The sequence below is a fragment of the Ptychodera flava genome, chromosome 9 (assembly GCF_041260155.1).
Source record: "Ptychodera flava strain L36383 chromosome 9, AS_Pfla_20210202, whole genome shotgun sequence".
Lineage (NCBI taxonomy): Eukaryota > Metazoa > Hemichordata > Enteropneusta > Ptychoderidae > Ptychodera > Ptychodera flava.
This window is the reverse complement of record NC_091936.1, coordinates 9,362,166-9,384,080: the sequence shown is the minus strand read 5'-3', so window position 1 is coordinate 9,384,080 and position 21,915 is coordinate 9,362,166. Positions and strand designations below refer to the sequence as shown.

At 37.0% G+C, this 21,915-nt stretch overlaps 1 protein-coding gene across 1 annotated transcript in view; it reads right to left on the bottom strand.

The window, feature by feature from the left end:
• LOC139140066 (fibropellin-1-like) overlaps positions 1 to 21,915 on the bottom strand; it is a 40,464-nt gene that overhangs the window by 3,574 nt on the left and 14,975 nt on the right. Inside the window, exons 4-8 of the mRNA XM_070709074.1 lie at positions 14,152 to 14,265; positions 13,154 to 13,285; positions 12,157 to 12,356; positions 3,466 to 3,652; positions 2,809 to 3,069 (exon numbers count right to left, since the gene is read on the bottom strand). Of these exons, the coding sequence (XP_070565175.1) occupies positions 2,809 to 3,069; positions 3,466 to 3,652; positions 12,157 to 12,356; positions 13,154 to 13,285; positions 14,152 to 14,265 (894 nt within the window). The remainder of the gene's footprint in view (positions 1 to 2,808; positions 3,070 to 3,465; positions 3,653 to 12,156; positions 12,357 to 13,153; positions 13,286 to 14,151; positions 14,266 to 21,915) is intronic.

Here is a 21,915-nt window from a genome sequence, read left to right as displayed (position 1 = left end):
TCTATGGGACAAACCTTTAGATATTCAGAGGGGGTGGTCAGAAACGGAAAAAAAATTCAGAACAGAAAGTTTTGGGGGAAATATCTTCACACTACATTGCAAAATATACAAAATATTTAGAACACAATGAAGTAAAATAAATCTGCAAGACTCAGAAAAATAATTTGCACATCTATTCTCATTTGAAAAAAAAAAGAAAATTTGAAATTTTCAGTTGTACAATTTTTTTTCACAATCCGATCGTGACCACCCCTCCCAAAATCTAATGGTCTGTCCCTAAGCCTCGAGGTATACGTGGTTTTGTGCGCTGTCAACTTCCGGGTTCGCGATCGCGCGACTTCGCCAAATTTATCGTACTTTTGGTGCTAAACTTCGATGTTGAGAATCAAAACATGTGCAGATTCACTGAATTTGACTTTGTTCAGATGAAACTCAGCAGATTTTCTTATCAATTTCCAACCTGCACTTCATACACATGGGTTTTGGAATCCACCGTGCAGATTCAGTGTGCACCCGGGTATTTCGGCTTAATATCGATTATACAGCATACTATAGGTGGCAGGTAATTTCTCTATGTGTAGTATCTTTATTTCTTCATTGTGCAATTTGAAAAAAATCGTGATTTCGTCATTTCGCCATTTCGCTATTTCGCTAAGTACAATTAGCCCATCGTACGCAGGGCTAGGGGTCAACATGGGGTCGCAGCCATGTTGCCTCAAAACTTATTTCTGTCTGCACTCAAAACTCAAAAATGTCAGATATGATCATATGAACCTGAAAAATCGATGCAATTTTGTCAAACTTCGGCGAAATTTCAGCCTATAGACAAAATTTCATCCAGGTAAGGTAAATTTACTGAAATTTGATCGACAAATAATCCTGAGCTTGAACGTGACAGCTCGCCTTCTCCGGGAAGTCAAGCATCCAGCTAGCTGCACATACACAGTTGCCCATATGGCCAGGTTTATGAGATTGTTTTCAAGCGACGGCGGCAGACCGTACGGGGCTCTGGATATGAACCTACCGCCAGTGTAGCTGTAATAACTGTTGCGTTATTTTTAGTGCCCACGGACGAAGTCCTGGGGGAGTTATAGGTTTGGTCATGTCAGTCCGTCCGTCCGTCCGTTCCCGCAGATATCTCAGACATGCCCTGGTCAATGTCTTTCAAACTTTGCACAAGAATAGTACCCAACCCCATACAGATGCACGTCGATTTGTTTCACAATGCGACCGAATTTGGCCGTGTTAGAGGACTTTTTAGTTTACACCTCCATAGACTCCCAATGTCCCATGTATAAGGCCAAGAAAAATAAAAATTTAGTTTCTCATCGTATTCATATTGCCTAAAGGATGCAGTGACACAGTTTTTTGTCCCCACGGATAAAGTCCAGGGGGCTTATAGATTGGGTCATATCCGTCCGTGAGTCCATCAGTGAGTCCATCGGTTCACGCAGATATCTCAGACATTTTGACAAAATATCATGTGACCTTGGTGACCTTTGACCTCAAATATACATTATTGTCCATAACTCAGTAACCACAAGTGCTAAACCTTTCATATTTGGTATGATGGGACACCTTATGACGCCACATATTGTACTCTATTAATTATGCACATATCTTATTTTGAGCGAGCCAATAGAGCTGGAGGTCTAATTTTTGGTATATAGGGATAACTTAGCAATATAATTTGTTTGACAAAACGTTACGTGACCTCAATGACCTTTGACCTCAAATATACATATTTGTCCACAACTCAGTACATCTACCATCAAGAACAAAAGAAATTTGCTGTAATTTGAATATTTAAGGAGTTTAAGCAATTTCCACTATAAATAAAGAACCCCTGCCTCACACTCCACAAAAGTTGCTAGACATATTTTGCCGTTGTCATGCCATTGCTTCGTTTAATAACCAGTTAATCAAAGGCCTAATTGACAGGAGGAAATTCAAGACCATATTTGAATAGTAGTATATACTGTCCTCAAAATTACTCTATCACGGCCCAAGTACTCATTGCCTTCAGCAATACTGCCTTGTTATTATTGTTATTAAAATTGTTTCAAATGCACTACACGTACGTCTCAGTGCACTGTACATAGCTGGATAAAATAGTTTGAAAAGTACAACCACACAAGAAAATTAAAACAGAAAATTACACATAAAACTGAGTAAAAAGATGGGTTTTCAAATTATGCTTAAAACTATTTACACTTCTGGCAGTCTTAATTTCAAATGGCAAATCATTCCATAGTAAGGGTGCACACACTGAAAACGCTCTCTGTCCATATGTTTTGTTAAAGTTGCCATGGGGCTGGGTTAAACATAATTTGTCACGCGATCGCAGGTCTCTAGCTGGTACATATAAATCTAATAAATCTCTCAGATAAATAGGTGCATTTCCATGGAAAATTTTGAATGTTAGCAACAAAATTTTAAATCTGATGCGGGCCTCTACCGGTAACCAATGTAAATCTTTGAGAAAAGATGTGACATGGTCGAATTTGCAGGTACGAGAAACTAACCTCGCTGCAGCATTGTATGTGTTCAGTGATCATTGTTTATTATTAACAAGTGAATTCTAGTCCAGACTTAAATACAATTTTCAACAATAATAATGTAGATTATACTCATACAGCTTGTGTTGATATGCTAAATACTTAATTGGCATTAAATTACAGTTTAGGGAGTCAATGCAGAAAGTGTAGGGAAACCAAAAAACAAAAAAGTTCTGAAAAAATAGCCAAAAGATACAGCTTATTGAGCTTTAACCATACACAGGCATATGACATTTTTAGCGTTTCTTACCTCCGCACCAAGATGGCTTCCGGACCATGGCTTCGTACTGCTGTTCTGATAATGATTGTAAGAAATCTGGCCAAGCCACGATAAGGGTCTCTCTATTTGCATAACTTAACGAACACTTTGCTTCAAGAGGAGTTGACGATGCAGACAGTTTATTCACGTTGCCAGCACTCAATACAGCACTATACATGTGAAGTCGACTCATCTCTCCGATGAAAGATCTGCCTTGGATGAAAATGTCTGTGTTTGAACTTTTATACTGACCTGCAGAGTAAAACATTCCAAAGAACTTAGTTATAATGTCTTTAAAAATTTCACTCTGATACTCGAACAACACTTACATGATAAGAATTCAGTTGGATTAGAGAAGGCCAGGAAAGACAAATCAAGAGATACCGGTATATTTGCATAATGTAATGCACAATGTCACATCCAGGATGTTACAGAGTAATGTCAAAATTACCAGGAGGAGCTAGGATTATTCTTGGGGACTTAAATCTATTTAAACAAATATTATCAGGATAATTGGTATTGTCCTATAACAAGACTCAAATCTCACTTTGGTGATCGAAAAGCCAAATTTGTCAAATCCCATGATTGCAAAACCTCGACAAGGCACTAATACAAGTACAATAATAAGCCATTTTTTATGAAAATTACCGATAGTCACTGTTGCATCCTTTTTGATGACTCGTCCTCGTTGAAATCCTGTACCACTTTTCTCAGATACACCATCTTTGTAAATCCTCCAGTCACCATTTGTACTGCTCCAAGTCAAACAGATGTGATGCCAAGCACCATTATTAAGGGAAGCCGTGGTCGCTAACGTCTCTTCAACAATTACCAACTGAAAGAAATAAGAGCATTAAGCTATTTTTCATTTGTTCATTCAAATTAACTGATGTAAGTAGGTACTGTATATTTAATATGTATTCCCAACAAGTGTTTTTGTTGTTGCAGGAAAGCAATATCACACAAACAACTTACACATACACAAATAGGTATGGCAAAGTATCATGAACTTAGAATTTCTTTGCAAATGTTCCTCTCTGATTTATACCTTTTATTCAGTGTTTTAATATTGCAGGCTATAAAACAAATTTGAATGAACCGATTGATGCAACTCGGACATATTGTAAATTTGTACACATGTAAACAGAATTAAACACACACATCTATATGTACACATATATACATACGTGCGCACACGAAGTAAAAATAGTGACAACATCACTGTTCGCTCCCATATAGTTACCAAAACAAGCCAACAATTGTATGAAACATGGACATACAGACAGACAGACTGACATACACAGACTGGCACAGAGTGATGACATTGACTCAAAGTGTGCCTTGGCCCATGGAGAGTGATAAAGATATTACAAACAGCTGAATGTAATGATAAAATAGTTAAGTATAGGCCTTAGAGTGAATATGTTACAGAAATTAGATTACTTTCTTTTCCTTATCTACTTCTGAGATAATCTTTAAGACAATCAATCTGCAAGGCAGTTTATGTATTGACAAATATGTTATCTTTTACAAGCACACAGCAAACTGTTCTTGATTTTTCATTATACAATATTTGACATAGACTGAAATACATAACATGCAACCAGTGTTTACATTTTGCCCATACACAAGATACATGGAGAGACTTCAACATACAAACATTAACTCAGAAACCCTACAGGGAAAAGTAAACATTGTTTTCTTCCAGAACAGCTGGTGCATCCACATTTGGAACAACTTACAAACTTAACCAATTACACAAGGATGATGACACAAGATATAAAGTTAAACTGTGGTGAACTTGACTATTTCTTTCAAATCCTTACCTAACTTGACATCTTAAACTAAAAAATACACTGCATGGTTAATTACGCGCAAAAATACATCAGGGATGGACCATTTGATAAGGGGTGGTGTCTTGAAGATCGATGAGGTACATTATCTTTTTTATCCGATCCATTCTACATTCTTTTTTTCCCCACTCTCCAACCTTTTCTTTTTGTCAAACCTTCTCTGGGTGAATTTTTTATTGGCATTTGTTTGGAATTTTTTAAAATCTACCAGGAACTCGCCCCCCCCCCCGCCCCTCCCCCACTCTTAAACATTGAAAAAAAAATTGAATATATTTGTTGGAAACCAAGCTTGCTAAAATCACCTCAGCTATGTTCTCTAATGATTTTTTTACTGCATTTCAACACCAAATACAGTTAACCATATCAAATGCTTACTAAATCACCACATTATATAATCTTAGTTCCAGTAGGTATAAAATTACCCAAAAAAATCTTTAAAATACAAAATAAAAGATATCACAGTAAAATTGAGTTTCGCAAAGTTGCCCCAAAATTCAAAATTCAGGATTTCAACTTAATTTCAAAATAACAAAAACCCTAAGAATCGGTTTCAAAGCAATCAGACTGGTAAATTTTGAGAAACAAATTTTTTGACCAAAAATGAGAAAAATTGACCCCAAAATACAAAATTGCAGATGTCATCCTAATTTCGATATATCTTATTTACGTAAACCCCAGGAACCTGTACACAAGATATCAAAGCTACCAGATCAGAAGTTTTAGTTGAAAATTTTTTTGACCAAAAAACGCAAAAATTGCCCCCAAAATAAAGAAATTGCCAATTCCAACATAATTATACTCAAAAAGTAGGAATAATATTTAGCCTAAGAAATTATGTACCACAGCAAATTCTAGTACTGCTCTACAAAGCTTTTATTGAACCAAATATTATGTACGGTCTTGAGGTATGGGGAAGTACGTATCCATCATATTTACATCAGATTTTTATCACCCAAAATATGCTGGTACGAATTAATAATTACGTTTTCAAGATTTCGAGAATCTACTGCACCTTTATTCTTCAGACTGTGTATACTGGATGTCTATAAACTTCATAAATTACTTCTGGGAAAATTCATGATTAATTTGCATCATAAAAATATACCACATAATTTGAGTGATTACTTTAGATTAGCTGATCATTGCTATGACACTCGATTTAAACTAGGTCAAACCTGCCTTTACCGAAAGTACGTACAACTGCAGGACAGTTTTCGATTTCATGTACGGGTGCCAAAGTCTGGAACAGCCTACCCAATATTGTCAAACAAAGAGAAACAAAAGATTTATTTATAAACTCATTAAGACAGCATCTCTTAAGTGAATACCAAGATGTGTGAATATTTATCTATTTTTTTCATTTATTAAATATAGAATTTTGATTAACAATTGACATAATTAGCCCCTTTAAACAAATATTGCAATGTAAATTTCATGAAAATGGGGGCGGGCTCGATTAGCTCTAAGCTATTATTCCTGGCTCCAATTTGCCTCTTTCCTCGTCATTGTATACTTTGTATACCTTGTATACTTATACTTATATTTGGAATTGGCAATGAAGTAAAGTAAAGTAAAGTATATTGAGATTAATCTGAGATACCTGTATACCAAATATCAAAGCTATCAAATCAGTAGTTTTTGGATAAATTTTCTTTTTATCAAAAATTGGGAAAATTGCCCCAAAATTACAAAATTTGTACAAGCATGACTGAGATCATCCTGAGGAACATGAATTTTAAGTTTCATAGCAATCAGACGAGTGATTACAGAGAACAAGATTTTTTGACTTAAAACGGAAAAAATACCCTAAAAATACAAACATGCAAATTTCACCCCAATTTTGTACACATTATTTAGAATACCTATAGGAATCTGCATACTAAGTTTCAACCAAATCTAACCAATGCTTACTGAGCTTTAGCCATTTGCAGGATTTTTCCTTTTTTCCCCTCATTTGCATATATTTTGTCGCTGACATATTTATTTGTACAGATTTACATCTCCACCCGTAGGTGCACCTGTACACCAAATACTAAGAGAGTAGGTGCTGCAGTTTAAGAGTTTTTGACGTGGACGGACATACATACATACAGACGACATTTTTTCACCTTATAAGAATACCTCCCATTTGCATATATACATATGCATATATGGGAGCTAAAAATCAGTGGTCTACCCTATTATAATGACCTACATTGTAAACCCCTATATACATGTAGATGTAGCTCAGACTGGTTATCAGAAAGTCAGGCCTGAAAGGTTAATATGTGTACACATACCACAAATTAATTTACATGTACAAGTAGACTAGTACTGTGATGCCCTAGTTCCACTGCAGTCTCTCCCTCCTCTTCTAGTTTAAGAAGGACTCACAAATCATCCGGCAGTTTAGGTTTTATCACTTAATTTCATAATGCTAATATTCTTTATTTCTTTTGCAAGTAGGACCAGTATAGAATCAACCAATGTATAGCGTTGGTATGAAGTATTTTTCATCCGAATTTTATATTCCAACAAAGAATCTACTCTATCTGTTTTACTGTGTTATGACGATTTTCAGTTCAGGTGATCTGCGACCTACCCTACCTGCGATCTACTCTTCCACTCATGAATAATTAATTGGGTTTATTCAAAAATGTACAGTTTTATGCAAATTTCCTGTGCGCCTGTGAAAGATGGGTGAATAGATCGCAGGTATATACTGCGATCTATGCTGACTTGCGAGCTATGCTGCCTTGCGATCTACGCTCCACGATTGCAGATTTTCAACCAATGTAGCAGTACATTCGGTCTGTTTACGTTGCATGATGTAATGGAGGCCCCCGGTGGAGGCTTCAGCTGATTTATGTTTCATTTTCATTTTGTACTTCAGATCCTTACAGCGAGCGCGAGCGTCATTGGGAGCAAACTACAAATTCGGCAAATGCGTGCTTTTCGCTAATCAACGTTTTCGCTGTAATCCGTTTGCAGTCAGTAATTTTGTTATGACGACTCGGACTGCAAACCTTCAAAATGGGATATTTAAAAATTTCATCTAGCCATCACTTCCTTGCATTGTGTCAAAAACTCTATAGGCCTACTAATGTCTGAGTAAAATAGAGGAAGATTGCTCCACAATTCTCATTAGTGTATTTTAATGTTTCGTACATGTGGTATGGTTTGATTGTGTATTATTTCGGCATTATTAATATTCATGTTTTATCATGTGTATTGTTTACTATTTGGTGTAAGAAATTAGCCATGGTGAGAATGAGATGGTTGTAATTACTTGCGATGTGAACGTAATGCGGCAGTCAATGTAATCCCCGAGGTACCCCACCTCGGGCGATACGGGACAAATGTGGGGGATTAGACTGTGTTTGCCATGAAACTATGCCCGAGGGGGTGGGGCAATTGCCTCATTTTGATCCCCCTATTCACTTTCACGGACAAGTGCAGACTTTAAGAATGTCCCACCCATTGGGGTGGGGGATTTACTCGTTTTAGGTGGGGATGTTCCAGATTGTCTTGCCCCAGTGGGTGGGGCAGTTGACAAATTTCATAAGATTAATTTCCAAATCCCCCACTATGTCCCGAGGTGGGGAGGGTGGGGGTTGACATTGACTGCCGCATAAGAAACTCATGATGGAATAAATAATGTCCTGACAAAGTTGAAGATGTAAGCATAATCGACACATCCATCCTTTAATAAATCAAATAAATAAAATATTCATCCAATCGGTAGGCCTACAAGTATAGATCAAATTACTACAAGATAGAGTTGGGTAGATCGCATGGTTTTCTGTCAAACATACCTGCGATCAATACTTCCCTTCTACGCCACTCCAACAAATTACTTTACAGCACGCATATCTGTTCTTTCGGTCCTGGTTCACAGAAGAATTGCCACAAGCTAACTGCCACACCTCGATACGTACCGCGAATGTCGCAACATCTGACTTTAATAAATGAAGTCGGCCTATCTAAAGGCAGTGTCGGTCTGATCGCGCGACAATGATCATAATCTTAGACGCAGGTGACTAGGATCTATACTTCCCTCTGCGAGCTACGCTTCTCAAATATATTTTATTATTACCGTTCAATTGATAAATTTGATGTAATATTAAATCATACAAAATACAATTATCCAGGACCGATTATCGATGTCACAAGCTTCGCAAGATACGATTCACTGGCATCACCACAATGGCAGCCGGTAGTGATCGCAGAGAGTACAGTCAACTCTGCGATCTATACTTCCCTTGCGATCCCCCCCCCCATCTATACTCCTCTCTGCCACCTACGCTTCTCAAACGTACTATATTATTACAGTTCAATTTATAATCTCAAGTTAATATTAAATCATACTAAAACAATTATCCGGGATCGATGTCGATGGCACAAACCTCGCAAAATACTAGCATCACCACATTAGCAGCCAGTGTTGATCGCAGGAAGTATAGCTCGCAGGTAACTCTGCGATCCATCCTTCCCTTGCGATCTATACTTCCCTTTGCTATCTATGCTTCTCCGACCTATTTTATTATTACTATTCAGTTGATAACGATGTAATATTAAATCAGACCTAAACACTATTATCCGGGATCGATTGCCTATGCAACAAGCCTCGCAACTAGCTTTGCATGGCAGGGCTGTGTGTTACCGGCGTTATACGGCCTCCCACCTCGACTAGAGGCCGTTTAACGCCGTTATAAACACACAGCCCTGCCATGCAGAGCTAGCCTCGCAACATAGATTCCACGATTCGTTGGCATCACCACAATGGCATGCACATGGCAGCCAGTGTTGATCGCAGGAAGTATAGCTCGCAGTTGACTCTGCAATCTATACTTCCCTAGCGATCTATACTTCCCTTAACCTCTGTAGGCTTCTCAAACGTATTTTGTTATTACTAATCAGTTGATAAATTCGATGTAATACTAAATCACACCAAAACAATTATCCGGGACCGATTATCGATGTCGATGGCACAAACCTCGCAAAATACGATTCACTGTCATCATCACAATAGCAGCCAGTGTTGATGGCAGGAAATATAGCTCGCAGGTGACTCTGCTCTGCGATCTATACCTCCCTTGCGATCTATACTTCCCTCCGCTATCTATGCTTCTCCAACCTATCTTATTATTACTATTCAGTTGATAAATTCGATTTAATATCAAGTCATACCAAAACAATTATCCGGGATCCATTGTAGTGTCAGGAAGTTTAGCTCGCAGGTATCTCTGCGATCTATACTTCCCTCTGCTATGTACGCTTCTCCAACGTGTTTTATTATTACCATTCAATTGATAAATTAGATATAATATTAAATCATACAAGAAAATTATCAGGGATCAATTATCGATGTCACAAGCCTCGCAAAATACGATTCACTAGCATCACCACAACGACAGCCAGTGTTGATCGCAGGAAGTATATAGCTCGCAGGTAACTCTGCGATCTATACTTCCCTTTACCTCTAGGCTTCTCCAACGTATTTTATTATTACCGTTCAGTTTAAATATTCGATTTAACAATTATCCGAGATCGTTGATTGACCTCGATGCCACAAACATCGCAACATACTATTCGTTGGGATCACCGCAATGGCATGCACAATCTAGCACATGGCAGGCAGTGTTGATCGCAGGAAGTATAGCTCGCAGGTAATTCTGCGATCTATACTTCCCCTGCGATCTATACTTCTTCCCGTTGCGATCAACACTTCCCAGAAGCATTTTATTGTTTCGTTCGATTGATAATTCAAACTTAATACTAAACGTTCGAAAACAATTACACAGGATCAAATAATTTTCGATACCACAAACCCTGCAACATAAAATTCACATCCATCGCCGTGGGGAAGCCATGCAGTGTTGGTCGCAGGAAGTTTACCTCGCCGATACCTCTGCGATCTATACTTCCCTTGCGATCTACGCTTCCCAAATACATTTTGCTGATTTCTTTCAATTTATAGACTCCAGTCAATACTTAGCCATTCTAAAACAATAATAAGGGGTTGGTTATCGATGCCAAAAACCTCACGACATAGTAGTCACAGGTGTCACAGCCCCGGGGTCACAGCTCTTCAGTGCAGCCAATGTTAATGGTCGCCGGGCCGGGGAAGTGTAGCTCGCAGGTATAGCTTGAGCCTGGTAACTATAACACTTCCCTTCGAAACCACGTCAAAAGATAAAAATCCGAATTCTTTAAGTTTGGGGCGGGGAGGGTTTTGTGGTGAGGGGGGTTTAACCCAAAAAAGTTTCATCCTGCAAAAACGATATTCTTGTTCGATTTGTCTGAAAGACATGAAAGACATATATTGACCTGCTTATATTACAGGGACTTTTCTTACTGATGAGCTTTATTAACAGAAATAAATGTTTTTTTCATTAGAACATTGTCGTTATTTGCAACTTTCCGTCCTGGTAATGTTTTAAGTATGATTGGAATTATCACAGTGAAGATTAAATGGGAATTCGAACCTCTGATTATTGATATTCATCAAAGGTTCAATGGAGGTGGGCGTTTGGGGGTGTTGGGTCAGAAATTTTGAACTTTTGACGTCGTCTCTTATGCAGGTCATCTATACTCCCATTGCCATCTATACTCCCATTGCCATCTATACTCCCATTGCCATCTATATATGTTTCGATAAAAAAATCCATTAAAATTTGAACAGCGAGTCCCGCATGTCAATAGCCTATTATTGACAAGGCGCGGCGTTGCAAGGTGCAATCGTACGCGGTAAACTTCTACAATTACTGAAAATTACGACTTTATTCATAATTGAGTGTACAAAGGCTTTATCAAGCATTCTTACAAACATTGGACAGTTTATTAGGCTTAAACTTGGTGTATTTTGGCGAAAAATCTCCCGCGTGTCAAAAGCCACATCCTGGCTATGACAGGCGCGGCGTTGGTGTAACATATCGTACACGGTAAAGTCTACAATTACTCAAGATTGCAGCGACTTTGTCCATAATTGAGTGTACAAAGGCTTTATCAAGCATTCTAACAAGCCTTGGACAGTTTATTAGGCTTAAATATGTTGAATTTTGACGAAAAACCTCCCGCGTGTCAATATAGCTAAGCCAACTTTTGTCTATTTTGACAGGCGCCTGTCAATAGCCGGATTCTGTCTATTGACAGGCGCCACGGCCTAAAATAATAGAATTCTTCTCCTTTCTAAGATTGGAAAGGTTACTAAACAGACTAAACATGGACAAGAAATTCATCACATCCGTAAGCATAACCTCTCTGTGATTGAGTGATCGTAAAAACCACCTTTCTCCCATTACATTTTCGTATTTACCAGACTCCACTTTGAAATAGGCAGTGTAGTCTGAATAGAAGTCGCTGTCATGCATAAGTAGCAATATTTGCATAAATCTAATTAATTATTCATGAGTGGAAGAGTAGATCGCAGGTAGGGTAGGTCGCAGATCACCGGCACACTGCACATACCATACACATGCATACCTGCATCAGAACAGCAACTTACCTTTAGATTTCTGCAATCATACAATGCCAGAGTATTAGGCTGTGCGGAGGTACCCAATGTGAAAATAGTTCCTGCATTTGTTGTATCTCGTGTTTTGATCCACACACAGATGGAGAACTGAGTCAAGCCTGGCAGATCATCTGTTTCAACATACTCCGCAACATCACCAGTGAAGACTAAATCATAGTCCAGTGAATTGCCTGAGATAGAAAAGGGAAGAAAAGTTATACTGTCACTTTGCTAAAAATTTCTATCTTTCAAAATATCAGTTATGAGGCTAAATGACAATCATAATTTACAAATCAACTCCATGACTATTGCAACGTATCCATGATTCGCACTCTATTATATACATGTACCAGTAAATGCTTTCAAGCTATGTTGATCAATAGTTAGTACATGCAAGTGATTTTCTAGTCCATGCATCTTTAAGTGTTTACTATTGTTCAGAAACTGTGCACCAAGATTATGGGTCAAGTGGGAAATGTTTCTGTTCATGAGTCGATCATTTTGATAAAAACATTTAAAAAGAATACATACAAACCACTGAAACTATAACTATTGTAGCTTATCAAGATGGTAAATAACTAACTTCTATGCCATATCAGTGAAAACCACCCACTTTTGACTTTAAGCTGTGAGACCAGGTTTCTACTTTCACTTTTCATGGCAAAGGAACTCTGTGTTTGATTTTTTACCTAGAAAAGACTTACTGGCTAACTTTCTCACAGTGGAGGTGATGAAAGCCACACCTTACATATACTTAACCAACGCAAAATACCGTCATTTCTTTTTAAAGTATCATTATGGCCTGCATTTATGACACTATGATGCAATTTTTTGAAAAAAAATTGACATACATGTATCATCAATAGTTTACGGATAATTTATGAATGAACGGAGAGATCATAAGCAAACAAGTATGTGTCTTCTGATTTGCCAATCAAATTTACCAATACTGATGGTAATTTTTCTAGAGCAATTGACTTACACTTACGCTGTAAGCAATCATCTCCTGAGTATGATGGCTTACACTGACATCTATACCTAGCTATTTCATCATGACAAATTACTGAATTCTGGCATGGGTCACCGCTGCATTCATCAATGTCATCACTGCAAGTTTCTCCTACAAAATTGAAGAAATACAAAAAAATCAGAAAAATGCCATGGAAACATTATTACACATTTACACTACTGCCTCGCAACTAAGTGTGCATGAAAAATTGAATACTCAAAACGGAAAACATCACTTTTCCAGCTTGTTTTGAAGTATTGAATGCGTGATTGTACTGCTGCCCTATGCTTTATTGTGGTAACCTCCCATAAAACTGAAAACTACAGATACTTTTAGGAAATGCAATTCAAAAATCTGTCTTTTATATGCATACTTTTTTGGAAGTGTGAAGAAAGTACTTATGAGAAGTTGACTATTTTGTGTCTAACAAAAAGTGCCATTGAAGTTATTTTAAAAAGTCACAGGCATATATGTACATTGCAAGCCGTTTTGAATTTTCAGTGTCTATGAATTTGTGGCAATTCTTTTCCCAAGTTGAGTATTTCAATTGTTACTTGTATGGAGATATACAGCATCCATCAAAAATTATGTGCGTCTTTCTGGTTTAGAGCTGCACAACATGTGATAGGTTGTTGTAAATTATTTTCATGGCAAAGATAAGTGTATGGCCAAATTTGTAATAGGTTCAGCACGAAGACTGAATAGACCTATATGTAGCTAATATGAAGCAAAATTAATGTTACTAAATGAGGAAATGGATTGAGATACTTTTGCTGCCTCGTTATTTACCGTAACTATTGATGTGTTTTCCATTTATAGTCAAAAGGTAGAATAAGTCCAGACTAAAATTCATTTATCAACAATTGAATATATGTGCACAATATTTGTATTTTCAACTAAGGCTATTAACTATTAACCATCACATAATGTTAGTTAATGTATAATGTATACTGTAAATTGAATGAGCAACAACTAACCTTCATAGCCAGGAGGACAATCACAGGTAAAACTATCCTTATCATCTTTACATGTTGCGCCGTTCTTACAAGGGTTTGACAGGCATTCATTGATTTCAACATCACAACTTGCACCTGGACCAGAAAGCTTTTTACTAATTTCATTTTGAAAACATTACAAGCACAGTGTAATGGGTAATAAGCTTAAGGAACATTACTGACAAAATTACTGTAGAATGTCCTTTGGGGACGATATTCAAACTCTAAAATTTTACACATACTTTTCGGATGTTGATGCAGTAGAGCAAACGAAGGTACATATATGGGTGTCTTTACATGTGGAAATTGAAAATGTAGTATTCCCCATAGAGATATGACCAGATATACATGTAATGGCCATTTTGAATTTCAACCTCAGAAATTCAAATGTTGAGATAAATTGTTCATTGACCCCTGATCTTTATCCTGGATTATGAAAGGGTGTAAACTTTTTCTTGAGGCAGATTTGAGAGAAAGTTCCATACTTCTCCTTCTTTTCAAGCATATTACCTGCCTTTTATTTATACTACCGGTTTATATTTACATCTAAAATCATTGCCAGGTATAATGATGACTTACATACATTTGTTACGGTGATGACATTTTGAAACAAACTCAAAGATTTTGTCAGACAGCATTTTTCTATCAGCACTGATTTTATGTACAATGTAACTTTTTTGTTAGACTCTACTCCAAAGTGTGATATTATATATATATATATATATATATATATATATAAAATATATATATAAAATATATATAAAAATATATATATATATATATATATATATATATATATATATATATATATATCGAAGTATACAGATGTCCTCGAGGGAAATTACAGTGCTCAATGCAAAAAGCAGAGCGTTATAAATAAACAGATTACTTCAAGTACAAAGTAATGAAATCTATTACTTAAGTTTCATGCATCTTGCAATCCTCAGATAGAGTGAAAGGATTTCTAGCTCGACACTCTTACATATATGATTGGGACGAACCATTCTATTTGTAAAATGAAAAAACGAAAACGACAAAAACGACAAAATATGTATGGAACTTAAGAAATAAGGGACAAGACTTTGACATTTCATGGTCAATCATTGATAAAGCATTGAGCTACTCTAACATGAACAAGCGATGTAATCTTTGTATATCAGAAAAGCTGCACATTATCAATGCTGACAAATCTACACTGTTAAACAAACGCTCTGAGTTGGTTTCAAAATGTCGTCACCAAAACAAATATTATTTGTCGAATTTTAACACTACCTACAAATAGAATGGTTCGTCCCAATCATATATGTAAGAGTGTCGAGCTAGAAATCCTTTCACTCTATCTGAGGATTGCAAGATGCATGAAACTTAAGTAATAGATTTCATTACTTTGTACTTGAAGTAATCTTTATTTATATACATATATATATATATATATATATATATATATATATATATATATATATATATATATATATATACACACACACATCTGTGTCTGTGTCTGTGTGTAAAGAGAGCGAGAGAGAAAAAGAGAGAGAGTGAGAGAGAGAGAGAGACATACATGAAAATCATAAAAATACTCAAATACACAATAGATTTCTCACCAATGTATCCAAGGTCGCATATACACCTTGAGATTGAACAGACACCATTGTCACAACTAGGACACAACTCTTTATCATAAGAACACTGACTTCCATCTGTTTCTTCAGGACATATGCATTCAGTGCCACCACTGACTAGACTGAGACACACACCCCGTTGTTGGCAAGTATTCGGTGGGCAAACACCCCGAGTATCATCTGTAATCAAGGGGAAATACATATCCATGTATGTTTCGGTATATTGTTTGATCCACTGTTAGTTTTCTAACTTGCATGCATCTCAATTTCCCCCTTACTGATATTAGAAAGAACTGACTTTGGTGGCGACCATTTTCTCGCCATACAAAGTAGTTATTATAATGTAAGTACATGTAGAAGTTCTAAACTTTATACTCTCATTATAGGTCTATAAACATCTTTTGCACAATGCAAGCTTGCTATGCAAGCAGAGATACATGTAGACCTAAGGGTGCCAATATTCATGTTCATCACAGATTCCCATGGAATATTGCTTGAGAAGTACAAGTATACAAACTATTTATAATCTGTAAATTTCACCTTTCCTGTTGTATGTTTGTGTCAGTAATATGATCTACTGCTTGTAATTTCACTGATTCTGATAAAAGCTCTGGTGATAAAACATGGCACCTTGTATATCTACATTTTACTGCAAAATTCATTGTATATCAACATAATAAACCTTATCATTAATTTTCTATAATTATCTTACTCATATGAAATGTGCTCCTATATTGGTATGTGACACAATCTTCCAATGTTACCTGTAGGATTTTGAAATTATTACATCTTAATACAGCTGCTGTACAGCGGAATTAGCCCAGGGGCACAGATATGCAGACTGTCACATTTGTACTTTTACTTTCCTCTTCTACTGCTTGTGTAGAGTCATTTTTAAAGCTCTAAAAATAAATGTAGTTTGCACCATTTTTTATGTCAAAGTGGAAATTGTTTTTTTTTCATCAGCATAGTGGCCTTTTAGAATTCAAGAGAGAGTCCCTCAATGTTCAGTACCAATTTCATTCCTGAAGTGACTAAATTTTCTCTTAATTTGACTCCTTAGTGTGATTTTTGATTTTTGAAAGAGAAAAGTTTAAGTGTGATAAGTTTGAGTAAAAGATAAAGTCGCATACTACCTTCATCTAAAAACTCTATTTTTGCCAATCTGGTGCATGGTGATATCCAATGGAACAAGTTTACAATTACAGAATTAACTGAATTCTTTACCATGGAAATACTTACGTATACACTGTCTTGGGATATCTCTCCATATCCCATCTGAGGTACAAGTTTGAATCTTGTCACCAAATGAGTCATACCCTTGTGAACAGTTCACAGTTACTGTGTCACCTACACGGAAAGAAGTATCATTTCTTGAATATTCAATACTCCCGCGATCTCCAACATCTGGAATAGCTTCACAGGTAATTTCTGTAATGCACAGAGAAAATTATTGTATTTTAAAGTCATTTCTTGTTGACTGAGGACATCAAGGCAGCTAGATCTACTCTGTTTCCAAGTTTGACTTGCCTGTCACATATCATCAACAAACTATTGTGTATATAGACACTGTAACCTTTAAATGATCCCCTAAAAGCAGCTAAATAAGTATGGTATACGCATTTTGCAAATAAATATACGGCTAGTTTTCAATCGGGTTCGAACCCATAACATACGGCATCAGTCGCCTACCAGAGAGGCCACAGAGAGAACCGCTCGGCTAAATCTCCACTCCCATAAAAGAGTGGTTCAATAGCCGGCTAAGTTGTTACATTTTTCTAACTGAGACCGCTCCACACGTTGTAGAGTTCGTGAAGCACTTACGCAGAATGCTCACTATCACACATCGCACATACAAACTTTATCGAAGCGAAGAAACGAATTCATCGCTTTAACTGGGCGAACGATAACCTCGGGGATAATTCTGTCCACCAGCAGAGTTACCAACCCAGGGTAGAAAATACGGCTAGTTTTCAGGCTATTATAAGCACTACAGTGTTTCCGGCTGGATTTCAAATAACCAAGTCATTGACAATGACATAGTCCCCACTTGTAATAGGAGTATTATTCTTGATGGGGCAGGGAAATGTGGTCATTAAGAAGTATCACTTGAGTGTATATGTTGAGATCTATGGGCACATAGGTCTATGTCGTTGTTCCAAATTTGAAACACATGAGGCATGTCTAAGTTATGGTTCTAAATCGGGAAAAAAGATCAGACCTCTGGCTGTATTGGCCAGCCATGAAATACATATTGTTACGTGCAGAGAAAACGAACAAAAGGGTGAACTCAGCAGTTAACGTTTAAACAAAATTTATTACGAAAATAAATCTAATTGCTAAGTCAGGGATAGAGTACAAGCTTTAAAAGTGTACAGACTACTTATCTCAGCTGGGACGGCAAAGCTCCAGTCTCAGAGTTGTAACAGTCTGTCGGATGAATGAACAGTCCTTTGGCTTGCAGGCTTGAAGTTGCACAAAGTCCACAGTATAAATCCAGCGTTGGCAGTGAAGGTCTTGAAAAGTCTTGAGAATGGCTACTGCTGGAGTTTCGAACACTTGTAGTAACACACAAGAGACACGATCCCCAAAAGTCTGACTGGAAGCTGTGCAAGTCCCTTTTATACCCATGTGCTTACATAAGGGCATGTAAGAACAATTTAGAACTTTTATTGACATGCTAATTACTGTTCTAAAATTATCTCTCTTACACAGCTAACTAAATTTCCAGAACATTCCAAACATGACTAATTGAATTCAAGGTTGTGAGGTCATTAAGGGCAGTGACCTTGTCATGAGAATGTTCTAGACTGATTGAACTCAGGTCAGGATGAGTGTGGGGGAAAATGACCTACATAACACACCCCCTCTTCAAAAAAGAAAAAAAAATTCTTTTACAGATGTGATATTAAAAGTGTGAACAACAATAAGCTCTAAATACGAGAGAGACAGTCTGCAATTAAATTGTCTCTGCCTTTGATATGTCTAATGTCAAGATTAAACTCCTGTAACATTAAACTCCATCTTAGCAATCTCTGATTTTTGCCTTTAAATTTCTGCAGAAAAACAAGAGGATTGTGATCTTGAATTGACTCTCTAACAGCAAAGAGAAGAAAATGAATTCCTTCATCCCACTGCTTCTCTGTGTCAAAACAGTAGGTCCTAATCATATTTTTCAAAGTTTGATGAAATCGCTCAAGAGCACCCTGACTTTCTGGATGATAGGCGGATGACCTATACTGTTTAATGCCTAGCTGATCCATTACTTGTTGAAAAATACCAGACATAAAGTTGGAGCCTTGATCGGACTGGACACATTTAGGGAGGCCGAATAAAGTGAAAAATTTGACTAGAGCTTTCACTATAGTCTTTGTCTTTATATTTCTCAGTGGTATGGCTTCGGGGAACCGAGTTGATGTACACATTATTGTCAGCATGTACTCATTTCCTGATCTTGTTTTTGGTAGGGGCCCAACACAGTCTATTAGAATCCTACTAAGTGGTTCTTGAAATGCAGGAATTGGCTGTAAAGGGGCCTTTGGAATGGTCTGATTTGGCTTTCCTACCATTTACTTCTTTTATCTCTCTGTGATTTTTACTTATTGGATGTGCTGTTTGGTATTTTAACCTTTTTTAGTTTGTCATGTTTTTTGATTGATGTACTGTGTTTGTCACTGCTGCAATGTCAATTGCCCAGTCATGGGTTAATAAAGATTGATTGATTGATTGATTGATTGATTGATTTGACATGTGTGACAAGTTTTACAGAAATGTGCTACATCCTGCCTGAGATTAGGCCAATAAAAGTGACTGAGAATTTTATGATAACTTTTCCTTACTCCTAAGTGACCAGCCCAGGGCGTTTCATGGGCCAGGCGCAATATTTCAGCACGAAAGGGCTTTGGAACCACAATTTGATGTTTTATAGCCCAATCGTCATCAACCAAAACATCTGGAGGTCTCCATTTACGCATGAGAATACCAGATTTTGTATAATAGGAAAAAGAGCTATCTGAAGTTTTATCTTCATCATCTACCCTGTCAAACAAAGACAAAATATCCGGGTCTTTGTGTTGTTCTGCAATGAGATTTGATCTAGAAAATGTTTGACTTTGGTCAGCAGAAGTTTTACTGGAAGTTTCAAATCCACGAGGGATAACGGAATGATCCGTGTCAAACAACTGACTGAGAAAGGTGTCATTTAAGTCAACATCTGTGACATTATTTTTGAGAGTATTTTGATTCTCAGAAGTTTTCTTTGACATGGCTCGAGTAATAGCACATGAAGGGAAAAAAGGCCGGGAATTTCTTCCTCTATAGGCTCTGGATTCTGATCTAAACTAGGATTATCAGTCACAAGTGGATTAGTAATGACCTTGTCCCACGCAAGGTCGTTTCCAAGAAGAAGGTGAATCCCTTCAGAAGGCAAAAAAGGCCTAATACCTAAAGTCACAGATCTAGAAACAAAGTCCGAAGACAAATAGACATTATGGAGAGGAACAGGAATAAAGTCATTGCAATCTACCCCCTGAATAAGAACTTTAGAACCTGAAAATGACTTTTCAGAAAAGGGCAGGGTATCTACCAACAAAAGAGACTGGGAAGCCCCGGTATCTCTTAAAAGTAAATTTTGACAGGGGTAGCGGAAGAAAAATCACTAGAAAGTGTTATAAAACCATCATGAATAAATGGCTCGAAAATACCCATAATGCTATCTTGAGAAGAATTGACCTTGATCTCATTAATTGGGGATGAGAGTGGTTTAACCTCAGAAAATGTGTTGCACACATTATTAGACTCTAATTGAGTTGATGAAGAAATAAAGCCGGTGGACTTAGATCCACTTTGACCACTTTGACCTTCACGTTTTCTTTTCAATTTGAAACAATCTGACATTAAATGGCCGTCTTTCGTACAATAATTACAAGAAAGTGTACCGAACTGTTTGTCAGAAGGAGATTGAGACTTGGGATCTGATGATGTGGGAGTGTTACTGGTACTCTGTGAACTGTTGTCATTTGATTTCCTACTCGCCTTTGAGAAATTCTTGGATGAAAAGGAGGAGCTAAATTTACCTGCATTGTTTCTGTATCAAAAGGACTGGGATGATTTGCTGAGAAATGAAGATTTGTGGGTCAATGAGTAATCATCGGCCAAACGTGCAGCAACCTCCAATGTATCTGCCTTTTGTTCATTGATAAATGTCTTGATGTCACTCAGAATGCACCTTTTAAATTCCTCAATCAAAACAAGTTGTCGTAATTTTTCATAATTCTGACTGACCTTTTCAGAAGAACACCAACGATCAAACAGTTGTTCTTTTATTCTAGCAAATTCAACATAAGTTTGATCCTTCGCCTTCTCGCAATCCCTAAATTTCTGACGGTAAGCTTCAGGCACCAACTCATAGCCCTTGAGAATTAATTCCTTCACAGAATCATAATTTGAAGCCTGCTCTACTGACAACTGAATATAAATTTCTCTGGCTTTACCCACCAAAGCACTCTGCAAAAGCATAGACCGGGACTCCTTAGGCCAATTCAGACTCTGAGCAATTTTCTCAAAATGAAGGAAATATTTATCAACATCCTTTTCTTGGAAAGGGGGAACTAACCTGAAATGCTTAGTGATGTCCAAATTGTCTGAAGGGTAGAATTTTCCTGACTGTCCAAGCTCTAAACGTTTTATTTCTACCTGTAATCGCTGTTCTTCTAATCGCAATTCTTTTTCTCTCTGTCTTTCTTCCATTTCTAACTGCATTTGTACTTTTTCTTTTTCTAATGCCAATTTTTTAAGCTCGAAATCTGCCTGTATTTCCAATTCCAATTTTCTAAGTTCAAAGGAAGACTTAGGCTCATAATCATGCAAGACGGATTCCTCCAATTTGCCTACACTGACTAAATATTTGACAATATTGAACTGAATTTCCTTCTTGCGCATAGATCTTTTAACTTCTAATTTAAGGAAATCGGCCGGTGCGATGAGGTTGTCTTTTTTTGAGGGAATCAAATGCGTCCTGATCAAGGTCATCCATAAATTTGTCTGGCTTGAATTCCGCCATGATTGAATTTCGCTGAGTTCACAGTGTACAGTAGTTTTGAAAAGGCTGTCAAAATGTTGTCAA